The sequence below is a fragment of the Galleria mellonella genome, unplaced genomic scaffold (assembly GCF_026898425.1).
Source record: "Galleria mellonella isolate WM207_F2 unplaced genomic scaffold, CSIRO_AGI_GalMel_v1 utg63, whole genome shotgun sequence".
Taxonomy (NCBI): domain Eukaryota; kingdom Metazoa; phylum Arthropoda; class Insecta; order Lepidoptera; family Pyralidae; genus Galleria; species Galleria mellonella.
In genome coordinates this window covers 11,757,137-11,773,902 of record NW_026442130.1, presented here as the reverse complement: position 1 = coordinate 11,773,902, position 16,766 = coordinate 11,757,137, and the positions used below count along the sequence as shown (strand labels likewise).

At 35.6% G+C, this 16,766-nt stretch overlaps 1 protein-coding gene across 8 annotated transcripts in view; it reads left to right on the top strand.

Annotated features, from left to right (window-relative positions):
• LOC113521605 (transient receptor potential cation channel trpm) overlaps nucleotides 1–16,766 on the top strand; it is a 315,620-nt gene that overhangs the window by 59,301 nt on the left and 239,553 nt on the right. The window contains exons 1-2 of one of the 8 annotated variants that reach the window (XM_031910041.2): nucleotides 4,558–4,739; nucleotides 6,524–6,718. The exons of 3 other annotated variants lie outside the window; for them this stretch is intronic. In XM_031910041.2, coding sequence (XP_031765901.2) covers nucleotides 6,623–6,718 — 96 coding nt within the window. In that variant the 5' untranslated portion in view covers nucleotides 4,558–4,739; nucleotides 6,524–6,622. Of the gene's footprint in view, nucleotides 1–4,557; nucleotides 5,062–6,454; nucleotides 6,719–16,766 lie in introns of those variants that run through there. 4 more of the 8 variants (XM_031910037.2, XM_031910040.2, XM_031910039.2 and 1 more) reach the window with 4 other exon arrangements.

Below are 16,766 nucleotides of genomic sequence, written 5' to 3'. Positions count from 1 at the left end.
ATGGGTGAAAATGGTATGGTGAGCCCGCCTGCGCTAACGGGATACGCTGGCGGAGCACCAGTGAAGGGTGATAGATGAGAATGAAAACAGGCCAGTTAGCCCATCATAATGAAATAAAATGAATTCATCAGGAATTAACCATGATAGTTTCCAGGGAGAACCGCAATGGGATTCTCAGTCTCCATTACTAACAATCCCTTTCCCCCCTACCAAACTGCGGTTGCCAACCCGTCTGCCAAGCGTAGCAGCTACTAGCAAACCTCCCTTATGAGGGGGATTATGTTCAACAGTGGACCGTTATCGATTGATACAATACAATACAAAAATATTTTTTTTACTACCAGAGGGAGACTTTGTACAAACACAGGCGGTGTTAGGCATAGGTACCTCTGTTCCACTCCTATTTCTTCCATGACGCAGCTGCGCTTTGCTATATTTCGGTTTGACGATTGGAGATATTCAAATGAAATTACAGGGAACGGAGACATAGGACCGTTGTCCTTAGAAATGGCAGCCCATAAAAGGTACTGTGGGGATCACACTGTATGGTGTTATTTTTGGTGGTATTCATGATTATAGGTGACGGTTACCATACCGATGGGGGGAGAGATTGGTAGTAATAGTCTAAAAGCCCCATTACTAGCAATTTACTCTATCAGATTGACCTCCACGCGGATTTTCTTGGAAAGCATCATGGTTAATCGTTGTGAAATTCGTCACGAGGGACTAACTGATCTGTTTTCATTTTCACCCATCATTAACGGTTACCACTGTCCATCAAGTGGGCTGTCAAATACTCGTAGTTTGCCTTTCTAAGTATCATAACAAGAAATTACTTTTTGTCTACTACTTCGTCTAATAAATTCAGGTTAACAATCCATAAATTGATTAACATGAATGAATACGTATAAACAAAATTTCATAAGGATTGATTGAAACATTACGTCAAGAAGTAGCAAACAAACTTCCTTACACATTTAAAATTTTAGTAAGGACTAATAACTACACAACTTGATATTCCGAATAGGCTGATGTCTAACCTAATTTATTTATTTCTCTCCCAAAATAACAACATAATAAAACTAACAGCTACATAGGTTACAATCCAAAACAATCTTTGTGAGAGAATAGTGTCGGTACTAGGACCCTGTCTTACAGGTCACCAGACCCCAACTCAAGGACATCTATTTTACTTGATTTGTTAAGGTAAAAGCATACGAGTATATAAATGAATTAGTAGAATCTTTATGCTACTGGAATGAACCAGTATGTGTGAGTGAAAAATAAGGTTGTGTGTATTAGTGAGTGCGTGTGTAAGCGTGTGTGTGTGCGTGCGTACATGCGTGCGTGAGTGTGATTGGGTGCGTGTATGCGTGTATATATGTGTGTACGTGTGCGTATGAGTGCGTGTGTGAGTGAAAGTATGTACGTAGGTGTTTTTAAAAATCAACAAGAGTGTATGTAGTTAGAAGAGTGTAATATATAAAGGAAAATAGTAAGCTACGGCATGAGCAGCACTATAGACATTACGCACTGAGACACACATGGGACCCCTTATGCGATGCCATACCAGAGAACTAAAGTGTTATGGCTGCCATAATAGAAACAACCATGTAAACTTGACGATCAGTACCAAAACCCTTTATAAGAACTTGCAGAGTATAAAAATTTTGTGTATAAATTTTGTTTGTATGTGTGTATGCGTGCGTGCGTGCGTACGTGCATGTGTGCGTGCGTGCGAGTGGGCGAGCGAGCGAGCGAGTGTGCGTACGAGCGTGCGTGAGTGCTTGTGTGTATGCGTATGTGCGTGAGTGCGTGCGTGCGTTCGTGCGTGCTTGAATACGTGCGTGCGTTCGTGCGTGCTTGAATACGTGCGTGCAGGCGTGCTCGGGCGAACGGGTGGGCGTGCGTGCGTGTGTGCGTGTTTGTGTATATTATAATTCCCGAATTACATAGACAAGTTGCCTATCATGAAGACAACGTTTTAAATTTTTACTTTGCTCATTATTATGTATTGATTGCATTCAATTTTCCTATACCGTTTATTGATTATTTTTTATTTTTCAAACCAAATACCTAAGCAAATTGATTTTAATCGAACCCAGCAAATGCCGAGGTCGCTAAAAATTTTCTCATAAATACAACAAGATATTTACATAATTCAAATTAAATTGTATTCCACAAAAAAAAAAAAACTACTTAATTTGTGGAAAAACCAGCTATTTTAATTTAAAACTAAACTACTAAACCGATTTTGATAGAATTTCTATGAGACCAATTTGTAAGCATTACCTTTGAAATATAAAAAGAATTTTCCAAATCTATTTACAACTGACGGAGTCAATACACAATTCAATGCATGTACTCATATGCTAAACTTACACGACGCCATTTTCTAATAGTACTCTTAAGTAATGTTTAAATTTAATTTGCCTTCTTTTATAGTAATAATTGGATCATTGTGGTAATCCTTAATATTCAATTGGGAGGCTGGGAGATTTCAATACAATTCATTACAGAAATTCTATTCTGTTATTGAATACGTAAGTACCTATTTTGCGGATAAATTTTTGACGTTTTATGAAGAAACTTACAAATAAATGTATAATACTCGTAATACTCACTAGTTGTTTGGTTTTGTTTGCTCGATTTTATTTATTTAATTTTTAAAACACTTTCTGCTCGAAATGGGTCATTGGGCCCAACGATAAAAATTCAACAGGTTGATTCTCAAGGTAACCGCGCAATCCTATCCTGTAAAAAGCTATAACAGCTTTTGCCCAAACAATTTACACTATACTGAATACTAAACATATTGGAATTTAACAATATTATTTTTTTGTTTTGTTTTCAAACAAAATTAATTTCATATTGATCATAAAGTTGGCAACGCAAAACCATAGACAGTGGTACAGCAATGTCATTGTTTCTGACATTGTAGAATGACAGATTTCTTGAGTTTATTGTTTTCATTTACTAATTAATATTTGTAATGTTAGTGTTAGTGTTTTGATTTGTGTATTATGCTTTTTATTGAAATTAAAATAACGTTCTTTATATAATTTCTTATTTTACTATTTATGCAATGTGTTGCATGTGCGGCAATGATATATGTTTTTTTTCGCACTTCATTCGCAAAAACATTTTTGTGCTAAGATACTAATGGGAAGATTTTTTTCATTTTACCAATAATTACCAGAAGATTTTGTACAAAAGTTGTCTGCTTATACCTATATACCTATACCTATGTCCTGTTCATGTTTCTGCCGTGAAGTAATTGAGTTTACATGGCTGTGTTTCGATTTGAAAGATGGTATCCAGAGATCCAGATGATGTCCAGAGAAATAAAAACTTAGTCCTCCAAAATGGCAACACATCAATGATATCATGGGCGAAACAGTCTACTCTATTATGTCTATAGTACTGTTCATGTCTATAGGCGATAGTTGTCATTTTCTATCAGGTGCACTGTAAGCTTTTCTGTCAATCTAATTGCAAAAAAAACAAACTTTTCTCAGTTCTTTGAGATACTGTTCAATGACTGGGTACAAAATAAAACATCTCGTTTAAGCGTAATTGTAAATTACTTGCATCTATTAAAATAATTATCTATATTTATACGAATCTTATTGTAAATCACTAGGTAGTTATTATAGATCAAGGTGTTTTCAGATAATAAAGAAATTTATTCTTTTGAATAAAAATAATCTATATATAAAAATAATCTATATATAATGGGGGGAAAGGGATTGTTAGTAATGGGGTCTAATGAACCCATTGCTAGCAATACACTCTATCAGGTCGACCTCCACGTGGTTCCCCCTGGAAACCATCGTGAACAATTCTTGTTGAATTCGTCACGATGGGCTTACTGATCTGCTTCATCCTCACCTTTCATCTTTCACTGGTGCCCCGCCGGTGTATACCGATAGCGCGGGTGGGGTTTACTATTTCATTATCACCCATTAAAAAAAAAACTATATATAATAAATTAACATGTCTAACTAGACATGCATATGACACAACTAGGCTTATGCCAAAAAAGTGTTCGCAGATTTTGTCACAATGAAGAAGAAACGCCACAGCACTTAATCTATGGCTGTAGGTCACTCATACATAAACAATATATCTCCTTTGGAAAACACATTTTATATCTTGAGGAGACAAGAAACATCACTACAAAAAACGTTTTAAAACTTATATCGCCATAGTCGTAGAATACTAACGGATCTATATATATGTAATATTTGTCAGATCCGTCGGCATTCTACGACTATGACGATATCATTGATAAGATTTAGCAGCGAACTTTAAAAAAGGGCGAGCACAAAAAAAAAGACATGGAAAGGTCGCAGTGTCACAGATGTTTTTCTGTCTGGAAGAGATAGTATTTCAATATTAATAATAGGTAGTTATACAGACATAATAGATTCAAATAAAATAGAAATGTGAATACTCTCACATATACGTAAATACGAGTGAATCTTTGTGTGTTTTATTTCTGTTATCTATTATCTATATGGGGTAAATAATGTTATATTCCTTCTCTTGATAACGTTCGGCTCGAAATGTCTATTTAGTTGTTACAGACATATATGGCGTCGCGCTCGTATTTTGAAAATATGCGCATTCCAAATTTAAATAAATTAATTAGTATTGAGTAATAACGGTATTAAAGTAAATATTCCAAATTCAAAACAAACGGCCAATGTGATGTGAAATATTTAGTTTTGAATAAAGTGGGTATAAATTAATAAAGTTCTTAGAAAGTGTATGAAATGTGTATAATTAAGTAACTAGTTTGTGTTACCGTTTTGGTGCGATATTTCCAAGAAACGTCTGTATTAAGTTGGTTAAAAATTAGTTTATTACTTACGCCTACTGACATCTCTCGTCACGTCGCGTCGCGTCGGTACGCCATGCGCCTTCTAATCCGTAAAATTGCTTTGTCTTTCGACTGAAGTAACAAATCACTAGTCTTTTGTTTTAATACTAAACAATTAAAAATATGAAAAAAAAATCATATATCGTAAATCCACGTAGCCGTTATAGTTAAGTCAGGTATGGGTGTAAAGGAAGTTTCTTTTTTTCGGTTCCATTTTTTCTATTAATAGGCACACATTTTCTTTTCCGTCAGTCCGATGAGGCGTTGACAGCACATTTGACGTTTCATTGACATTAATGCAAAAAAGGGTTCTGTTCCTTGACTTGAGGTCTAACTTAAAAACTAGTGTATGCTTTATTTTGCTACGACATTTAAAAGTGGCCCATTGTATTTGTTTTTTTTTTCTGAAATCCCCATCTACTAAGTAGCGGGCAAAAAGCTAATTCTTGCATACATTAAGAACTACTACCGTCTAATATAGTTTTTGTCACAATATTGCCATTTCTTATATTAAATTATCATCCTTAAAATTAGGGGTCGGTCTTAAAGTTATTTGCAAATTCAATAGCCTATATATATAAATATATAAATTAATTATATAATCAGAGTATAAATTAATTTCCGGGTCACTGGTAGCCGTAATTAATATTATATTTGGTATTTGCAACGTTGATTTTCTGCTATCGCCCCTTTGTTCGCTGACTGATCCGCCGACCACACAACAAAGGTGAGGCCTTTGTTGTGTGGTCGGTGTTTAATATTACCCTTTATTCTACAATGCAAAACTTCACTGTATTTTTAAAATGTCTGAATAAGTTTTAAGGGTGTATATACGTCTATATTAATATTATAAAGAAGAAAGATTTGATTATTTGTTAATAATGGATAAATTCAAAAACTACTCGATATATTTTGAAAATTGTTTCACCTATAGAAAGCTATAATACATTATCAGCAATATAGACTACAATTTTTTTTTGAAAATTGTATTTACCCATGGAAGGCTTGATCGCTTTTTATTTATAAAACATATTGTGATCGTTAAGCTAGATACCCTAGTGATTACAATATTATTACAATCATCATTATCATATCAGCCATTAACTTTTCCAGAGGGAGACTTTGTACAAAAGTCGATTGCTTGGGTACCTCTGTCCCATTCGTGTTTCAACCGTGAAGCAGTTGTGTTTGCATGGCTGTGTTTCGGTTTGAAGGGTGGGATATGGCGTGAATTTACTCGGTACAGAGGAATAACATCTGAGTCCTCAGGAATGGCAACGCATGGGGAATATTATAATGGGCGAAACATTATACTCTGTTATGTCCATAGTACTGCTAATGTCTATAGGCGACGATTACCACTTTCCATCAGGTGGGTCGTCAGCTTCTTTGCCATTCTAAGTTGTATAAAAAAAAATAACTGTCCACTTCTAAACATAGATTACTCCCTAATAGGGGGTTTAGTCAGTCAGTTTTACAATATTTAAGTACCTATAATAAATATATATTGAAAAGGAAAGATTTTCTTATATGATTGATATGTTTATATTATCATGTTGTATTATATAGAAATAGTATCGCACCTTAGTACTAAATGGCGTTGTAAATATGAAAATAAGCGTGACATGATGTCGAAAGGACAGAAGAGCAATATTGCAATTTCCATAAAAAGCATCTAAAAAGTAGTGAAAGCAACAACGAAAAAGTTGATAAGACTATTAGTGATAAGTGTATAAGATGACGTCATTAGGCATCCCCACTGAGGCACCTGTGCACACTATATTGTATACATCTGCGTATACGCAGAAGACTATTAAAGCGGTATTGACGAAGGTAAGTTGAGATTACAAAATTACGAATTTTATAAATTACATATTTTTTTTAGAAAGCAAGGACACGTAGTAGATATATGCTATCATCCAAGCGTTATGCTATTTAATAAAAAAAATTGCCAACGGTTCTATTTGATCCGTTAGAAAAAAAAGGATTGAAAATGCACGGAGAATCGATTGATCGCTTCAATTTTATTTATATTGTTTTTGTGCACTCATCAGACGAATTTCAGACAAAACCCGTTGCTATATGTAGTATACAGCAACACCCATTAGAAACAATTCATTTTTATATGAGCTACCCAGTTTGTAAAAAACCTCAGACTGTAAATTTTTTTCAATATCATTAGCCGTGGAAACGAGGAGTGGAGAGGTTTGCCAGTAGTTGCCATGATATTGGTGATATTTTAAGAGGGTCGTTGCCGCTCATCCCTCGACCAATAGGTTCCCTTACTCGCCTCTTACAACACCCACGGGAAAGGAAGGGATAGCCCATTTTAAGCGGAGACCACATGGCGATTTCAATTTCTTTAAACGATAGTAATTAATCTCACCATATTATGTGTGCCTTTATTCAGAATTGTGTTTGTTTTTTTAATGGGTGAAAATGAAATGGTAACCCCGCCCGCGCTATCTGTATACACCGACGAGGCACCAGTGGAAGATGATAGGTGAAAATGAATGCAGGTCAGTTGGCCCACCATGATGAATTCGACAAGAATTAAACATGATGGTTTCCGGGGGGAACCGCTTGGAGGTCGACCTGAGAGGGTGTATTGCTAGCAATGGGGCTATTAGACCCCATTACTAACAATCCCTTTCCCCCAGTTGTGTTTGTTTATGTCTACGCACTTTGTAACATATTTATTCTCCCTCAATTTTAATACATATAAATGGATGGTTATAATCATACTCCTCTCAATCCAAAAGTTTGCCTGGAAGAGATCGCTTTTAGTGATAAGGTCGCCCATTGTTTTCTCATTGTGATTATTTTTTGTAATTGTTTATATTTATAATAAGTTTACTATTGTAATCATTTCGAGGAAACAATAAAGAATATCTATCTATCTATAATTACGCCTACTTATTTTGTCGTAAATGTAAAATTCCACAAAATAAACAACCATTCTTTGGAATCAACTTCCAGCAGCAGTAATTCCGAACCGATACGACAACATAACCTTCAAGAAAAGAGTATATTCCTTTTTAAAAGGCCGGCAGCACACCTGCAATGCCGCTGGTGTTATGGGTGATCATGGGTGGCGGTACTCACTTACCATCAGGTGAGCCGCATGCTCGTTTGGCCCCTGTGTTGTAAAAAAAAAATTGTAAATGAATAAATTGCAGTCTGTATAAATGGGATAAAAAAGCGTTATATATGTATAAGCGAAAAAATCCATGGTTGTCGAAGTTTAAGTAGACGCCGGACTAAGTTTTTTAAAACTATGAGGTAGATTAAAAAACTTAGTGGAATTAAGATCGCAATAAAGATAGCTATGCTTCGGTGGGGGAGGGGGAGAAAGAAAATGCAAATTAATTGAAGAACTCCTTTATTTGGGAGTAAATTGTGACAATAAATAATTAAGACATATATGAACATACAATCACACGATAAGTCATATACATGACACAATGACGTTATAGTGTAAAGAACAACCAGTGGTGCTTTGGACTACTGGTAGAGAAGACCTCTTTATACTGTGGTCTGTCCTGTACTCGTGCCTACACACGAAAAACAATAAAATTTTGTATGCGTAAGTAATATACAGAATAAAATATTTTATAACCAACATACCCTTGAGTGTTAGTTAGTTTCGCCATGGTGTTTTATGGTGTTTTTACGATCGCATTTAAATTTGCCAACGTGAAGAAGTTCCAGTTACATCACTGTACTTGAGAGTGAATTTATATTGTTATTATGTTTATTTTTGTTAAATATGAAAGCCTAAAAATAATAGTGGTGATCCATCACTTGTGATTTCACTAAACCTAAGACGAAATTTCCACAGCTTTTGGTGATGTTTTAAGAGGAACGCTGCTGCCCATCCCTCCGCCATAAACTCTCTTAGTTGCCTTTTACGATACCTACGGGAAAGGACTATTCTAAGCCCGAGACTTACACGGCTAGTACTCTTGTAGTTTGTGTCAAAAGAATTTATTCAAAAAACAACCAAATTTTGTTAAAATTATCACAGTTTCGTAGACATATTAAAGTGAATATTTGGATTTAGAATACGAAATCGTGTATGTATGTATGCGCATTTATATGGAAATCTATTCAGAATTATGATATTCAATACAGTAGCTATAGAAAAATATTTATTTATTTTCCTCCTGCTCTGGAAGTTATATAAAAAAAAAAACCTTATTCTTTGTCTATGGTTCTAGTTTTGTTCCATTTCCTACCCATAAATTACAATATTAGCGCAATAAATTAGGTACGAGTTACCATAAACAAAATTGATTTAACGCGTCGTAAATTAATATTTCCGTTAAATGTACTAAAGTTTTGAACTGCGAGTTAAGTCGAAGATTACATTTTAAGTCACTAATTTAATTTTACGATTACAACCGCGGAACTGTCTTAGATTGTCGATCGCAACCTGCAAGCAACAAGTTACGTCACTTTAACATGGGGTGAAATCGAAATGTATGAAATAGTAAACTCTGTTATGTCCATGGTACTGCTCATGTGTATAGGCGACGGTTACCACTTTCCATCAGGTGGGCCGTCAGCTTGTTTGCCATTTTAAGTTGTATAAAAAAAAATGTTTTTTTTAAATGGATGATAATGCAGTGTTTATACCGCCAGTGTTATTGGTGTACACTGGAAGGGCACCAGTAAGGAATGATAGGTGAGGATGAAGCGGGTCAGTTACCTCATCGTGACGAATTTCACTAGAATTAACCACGATAGTCTTCAGGGGGAATCGCGTGGAGGTCGATCTGATAGGGTATATTGCTAGTAATGGGGAAATTAGACCCTAACAAAAAAAAGAAAACACGGTAATTAATTGGCGCAAGAAGTGTAACTAATAATAAAAAAAGCTCATGTTAATAAAATATATGCGAATAATCATATGCATACCTTCATCTAACTACTTATAATAGTATATGTGTACACAATAGTACATAACTTACATTTAGATAGATACATATTGTATTATAATTCATATATAAAAATATACATATATATTTATCATATATACAATTTTATTTTTATTTTACAAACAATAATAAAACACCAGAGGGAGACTTTGTACAAAAGTCGATTGCTTGGGTACCTCTGTCCCATTCGTGTTTCTACCGTGAAGCAGTTGGGTTTGCATGGTTGTGTATCGGTTTGAAGGGTGGGATATGGCGTGAATTTACTGGGTACGGAGGAATAACACCTGAGTCCTCAGGAATGGCAACGCATGGGGGGTATCATGGGCCAAACAGTATACTCTGTTATGTCCACGGTACTGCTCATGTCTATAGGCGACGGTTACCACTTTCCATCAGGTGAGCCGTCAGCTTGTTTGCCGTTCTAAGTTATATAAAAAAAAAAGTATGGAAAGACAAAAATAAGGTTCTTGAAAGTGACTAACGACTGGGCGCTGCGTATTGAGACTGGTAGTAAGTTCCATAGTTGTACGGCTTGTACAGAGAAGAAATTAGAGTAAAACGAAGAGCTATGAGAAGAAGTTTTAAGGCCGAGGTTTTCAGCACTGCGTAAATCTTTATTCTGCACATCACCAAGAAATACAAATCGTTTTTTGAAGTAATAAGGAGTATTATTTTTATGGGTGAAAATGGTATGGTATCGTTAACTCCGCCTGCGCTAATGGGATACGCTGGCGGATCACAGATGAGAATGATAACAGGCCAGTTAGCCCATCATGATGAATTCATCAGGAATTAACCATGATAGTTTCCAGGGGGAACCACGAGGATTTCGACCTGCTTGGGTATATTGCTAGCAATGGGATTTTCAGTCTCCATTACTAACAATCCCTTTCCCCCCAATAAGAAGTATTAGGGTTGTAAAGGCTAGAATAAAGAAGAGAAAAAATATGCTACTAACGGCGAAGTGGAACTGGGAACATTATTTTATCTATTTTTTAAAATAAATACATTCTCATATTGAACATCCTTAAATAAACTCATTTTATTGCAATACCGGCGCCAACATACATTTAAGTACCGCGTATAAACTGATATTGAAACGCGTGCCCTTGATACAACATTTGTTTAACGACTTCACTGGTTACAGCAGGAAGAGAAATACTTTTAATAAATTTCGTATTAATAGTAGGCACGTTGATTTTGTACTTATAACATACAATAGCTGTATCTGGCGGTTTGGTCCTCTCTCATAACTGTCTCCTCCTGTTTGGTTATCTCTCTCTCTCTTTCTTATATATGTATCTCTGTCTTATATAATATATCCTTATACCAAATTTCATTCAAATTCATTCAACAGTTTTTGTTTAAATACCCACTGCTGAATATAACCCTCCCCTTAGGGGTTTTGCGAGTAGTTACCACGCTTGGCAGGCTGATTGGTAACTGCAGTTAGTCTTTAGTAAGTTTTAGGGGGACGCTGCTGGCCATTCCTCGCCCTCCCTTACTCGTTTCTTACGACACCCACGACAAAGGAATGGGTGGGCTATTCTATGACGGGACTAGACGGCCAACAAATTCATTTCAATAAGTATGTTTTAAGGTAAAAAAGGCCCTATTGCTAGCAATATATCTTATCAGATCGACCTCCACGCGATTGCCCTTTTCAACCATCGTGATTAATTTTTATGGAATTTCATCACTATGGGCTAATCGACCTGGTTGTATCCTCACCTACTATCTCTCGCTAACGTGTACCGATAAGGTAGGCTGGGTTACCATTCCATTTCCGTACATTAAAAAAGTCTATTAAAGAAGTCTGCAGTACTTACGTGCTATGTAAACAATATATGTCGTTTTGAAGACAATATTTTAGTATGATTTTTCGTATTATTTAATGCCACTGTTTATTATTCTGAAATACATAATGATATTTCGTCTCTTATCTAAGCGTTATCAGTGTACACATAAATTAACGGTTTTACTGTCTAAAATTAAAATACGGCGTGATACTGAAAGATAGAGTAATAAAAATTGAAAAAAAAAAAACAGTTTTATATTTTTTTTTATATAACTTAGAATGGCAAACAAGCTGACGGCCCAACTGATGGAAAGTGGTAACCTTCGCCTATAGGCATGAGCAGTACCATGGACATAACAGATTATACTGTTTCGCCCATGATACTACCATGCGTTGCCATTCCTGAGGACTCAGGTGTTATTTCTCTGTACCCTGTAAATTCACGCCATATCCGACCCTTCAAACCGAAACACAGCTATGCAAACACAACTGCTTCACGGTAGAAACACGAATGGGACAGAGGTACCTAAGCAATCGACTTTTGTACAGTCTCCCTCTGGTATATTGGTTTTTTCATTTGAAAAGAATAGATGAAAGAAGAATTGCTGTATAGGTTGAATTGAGAAACTTCTAGATTAAAAGGTCAGTCGTACATTGTTAGTATAGCGCCTGCAAATCTTTTATAGCAATATATTATTTAAGTGACATTGTTAGTTTTTTTTCCTCAGGAAATTTCATAAATTGGAATTTATCTCAGCCTAATAACAGATAATTCTGTCCATTGCTGAACATAGGTCCTCTCATAGACTGCCATAAAGAACGATCCATCGACTCCCTCCAGTGTATTTGAGGTCATCACTTCATTTAGCGGGAGTCGTCCTATACTGCGTTTGCTGTTACAGAGTCACCCAAGAACCTGTCTTTCCTATCGATTGTTGATTCTTCAAGCTGTTAACCAGCCTATTGCCACTTCAGCTTGCTTATCCTACGGGCTATTTTAGTAACTTGAATTCTTTTTCTGTATGGTTATGATATCTCATATATTATATTATTATTTATTATATTTTACTTTTTCACCTCTTCATACGACACAACACCAATTAGTCTTGTGTGTCTTGGTCTCCCCCTTCTCCTCCTTCCTTCTATCTTACCTTCTGTTATAATGTTCATAAGTTCATCATGTCGTATCAAGTGTCCTACTATTTTCCCTCTTTTGACCTCAATAATTTTTATAATTTGTCTCTTTTCCTTAACCCCAAGTAGGACCTCCTCATTACTAATTCGATCTTTCCTTTTTTTTTTTATACAACTTAGAATGGCAAACAAGCTGACGGCCCACCTGATAGAATGTGGTAAATATTAAATTTATATTACGAATTATATGTAACATTGTCGATGTACCAATAAATAAATATTATATATAAATTTAGGTACATAGCTACCTACCTATATGATCTGACCGGTTTCGGCGTAGGTAATCAAAACGTTATCAAAGGTATGTCGTGTGTACACATAAGTCGTATGTTGTGTTAACTTGTATGAAAGTAATGTAGTACAAGTGTTTTTTTTTTTTATACAACTTAGAATGGCAAACAAGCTGACGGTCCACCTGATGGAAAGTGATAACCGTCACCCATAGACATGAGCAGTACCATGGAAATAACAGAGTATACTGTTTCGTCCATGATACCCCCCAATCCGTTGCCATTCCTGAGGACTCAGGTGTTATTCCTCTGTACCCTGTAAATTCACGCCATATCCCACCCTTCAAACCGAAACACAGCCATGCAAACACCAAGCAATCGACTTTGGTACAAAGTCTCCCTCTGGTATTTTTTCATGATGAATATAATAATAGGGTATATTGATATATACCCTATATTTCTAGTAATGGGGCTACTAGATCCCCATACTTACAACACCTTCTCACCCGGGGCCAAGAGTTGACAATATTTATATTGTTAACTCTTGGATAACATTATATTATAATAATGTTAGTAAAGAGTAAACGAAAAAAGCAAACAATCTGTTTGTTTGTCGAAGCTTGTTTGGAAAGGGTGGAGCTGTTGTGCCATAGATTAAAATTCCTGCAGGTGAGTTCGCTGCATCTAGTAATTTCTGATACAGACAGCATAAAAATACAGTGCAATTTTTTTTTCTACGCCTCAAATATATACTAAGTGTATAGCTAGTAATAATTTATTACTTATCGTATTATTTTTACACTATAGATGTTATGCTTTTCATACAAACCCTATAGATACTTCTCCTTTCGGGTTTTCAAGGTTGACTGAAAGAAATCCCTTTAACCGATAAGTCCGCCTGTGTACATTTTTGTTATATGGGTATTAACCTATACTACTGAATTCCAGGTGTATTCATCACGATTGGCTAATTGACCTGCCTTTTCATTCTCACCTATCATCTCTCACTGATACCCCGCCAGCGTATACCGTTAGCGCAAAGGCGGTTACCATTCCATTATCATCCATTAAAAAAAAATCTGTCTTTTTAATTCTCAACTGTCATCCCTTACTGGTGCCCCGCCAGTGCATACCATTAGCGCAGTCGGGGTTACCATTCCATTATCATCCATTAAAAAAAAGATCTTGTCGTTTTATTCTAACCTGTCATCCCTTACTGGTGCCCCGCCAGTGCATACCGTTAGCGCAGGCTGAGTTACCATTCCATTATCGTCTTTAAAAAAAGACCTGTCTTTTCATTCTCATCTGTCATCTCTCACTAGTGCCCCGTCAGCGCATATTAACTATTAACGCAGGCGGGGTCATCGTTCCATTATCATCCATTAAAAATCCTGATACAAAACGGTGGCTGTCATCTGTAAACATGAACGCCACTATAAAAATCACAGACATACACGGTCAAATAATTTGTACATTTTTAGGTGTCAATTTTAATTTGCTGTCTGTACAAAAACAGATTGGTTCTGCGTGATGGGAGCATCGCTATTCGCGCGTCCAATCCCTTCCCTTACCTTATAACTTTACATGGCCATATATATTGCATTTATTGATGAAATTGGATTCGTGGATATCGTTGAGTAAAATCTAAAAGAGTAATAAGTATTTTTCATTACATTACACATTTTTTTATCTCACCGCGTGACAGAGAAAGTTACATCGTGAATATAATGCGGGAAATTCAGGATGCTATGATTATAGATACACTATCTTTTACCCGCGGCTTCGTCCGCGTGATCAGAATAAAAAATAGCCTATGTCTATTTCCATCCCATATATTAAATATTACGTGTCTATTAAATTTCATAATGATTTGTTAAGCCGTTAATTCGTCGAAAGGTAACAAACAAATTCACTTTCACAATTACAGTATCTTTACTACATTTTTAGTGATATGGGGTCGATTCTCTTTAGCAGTGTTTAAGAAAGTGTGGGCCGCGACCCCCTGGGCGAGAAGCCTCTATAGAAAGGTCACGAAAACTACCCCAGTATAAAAAAAAAAGTTATAAAAATATATTAATAAAAAATAATGATAATTAAAACATTTGTATGTTAATTACAAATTAACAAAAAAATAAGTCGTGGGTCGCGAAATATTTTTCCATACTAAAGGGGATGGGGAGGAGAAAAAATTGTTAGTAATGGGGATTAGCAACCTCATTGCTAGCAATATACCCTATCAGGTCGAGCTCCTCGCGGTTCCCCCTGGAAACCATCGTGATTGATTTATTTTTGAATTCATCATGATGGGCCAACGGATCTGTTTTCATCCTCATCTATCATCCCTCACTGGTGCCCCACCAGTGTATACCGCACAGGTGGGGTTACCATTCCATTATTATCCATTCAAAACAAAAAAAAAATAGGGGATGGATGGGTCGTGTCATGAAAAAAATTAAATAACTGCTCTAAACTAATCTTTTTATCTTATATTTTAATATGATGTTTTCACGAAATTACTGCTTTATGAACCATTATAAACTAAGTTTATTATAAATTTGACTTAAATCTATTACAAATTTAGTTCATGTTGCTTCTTGGAATAAAGAATTTATTTGGATATTAGCCATTATCATGATGATTTTATGGTGTAAAATTTTTCATATTACAATTTTTTGTTTTTAAATTCTATCCTTCACTATTTTGTTGACACTTTTCCTAATATGTTGACGCATACATCCACGTCAATATATTACAAAGACAGACCCTTATTATCCATGGAATAACAAATAATACGCTCGCAATCCAAAAGTGTTGGTACTTTTATTCCACCAAGAAACCCTAAGGGCTCGTTGTACCCTAAACATACTTTTTAAAGATTTACGTCTGCACACCTATTGCCCTTTAACACCCCCAGTGTCCGAATAAAGGGAAATGAACTATATCCCGTAGTTATAGGGTTGAAATTATCAAAATCTTTGTATTGTTTAGAAAAAAACTTCCTTATTGAAACCAAAACCTTACTGATATATTGAGACAATATTAGCCCAACAATTTACCTTAAAATAGTAGTACAGGGACCTTCAGATTTATGTGGTAGATTGATATTTAGAGTGGATAGTTTTATGAGTATTTTTATGGGAAATATCTATTGTGAGTCGACGTAAAAGAAGGAAAACTAATATGGATTTATTAATAACTATCATTTATTTGCGACTTCGTCTGCGTGATCAGAGGGCGTACCAAGAAATGTGTTCCGAAATTTCGGAGCCAAACAAAACACAAATTTGATGTTAAAATTACATAATACTTACATGCCGTTTGGAAATATTAAAATATTGTTCCTTTGGACTTTTATGATAGGATGTATGACGAACGAAATGTTAAACTCCATTTATTGGTCCGATTTTGGTATAAACAAAAACACGAAATTGAATCCGAAATTTCGGAATTTCATTTCATGGTATACCCGCAGGATATATTCACTGACCAGAATAAAATGTAGCCTATATCCGTATATTACCAGAGGGAGACTGTACAAAAGTCGATTGATTGGGTACCTCTGTTCCATTCGTGTTTCTACCGTGAAGCAGTTGTGTTTGCATGGCTGTGTTTCGGTTTGAAGGGTGGGATATGGCGTGAATTTACAGGGTACAGAGGAATAACACCTGAGTCCTCAGGAATGGCAACGCATGAGTGGTATCATGGGCGAAACAGTATAC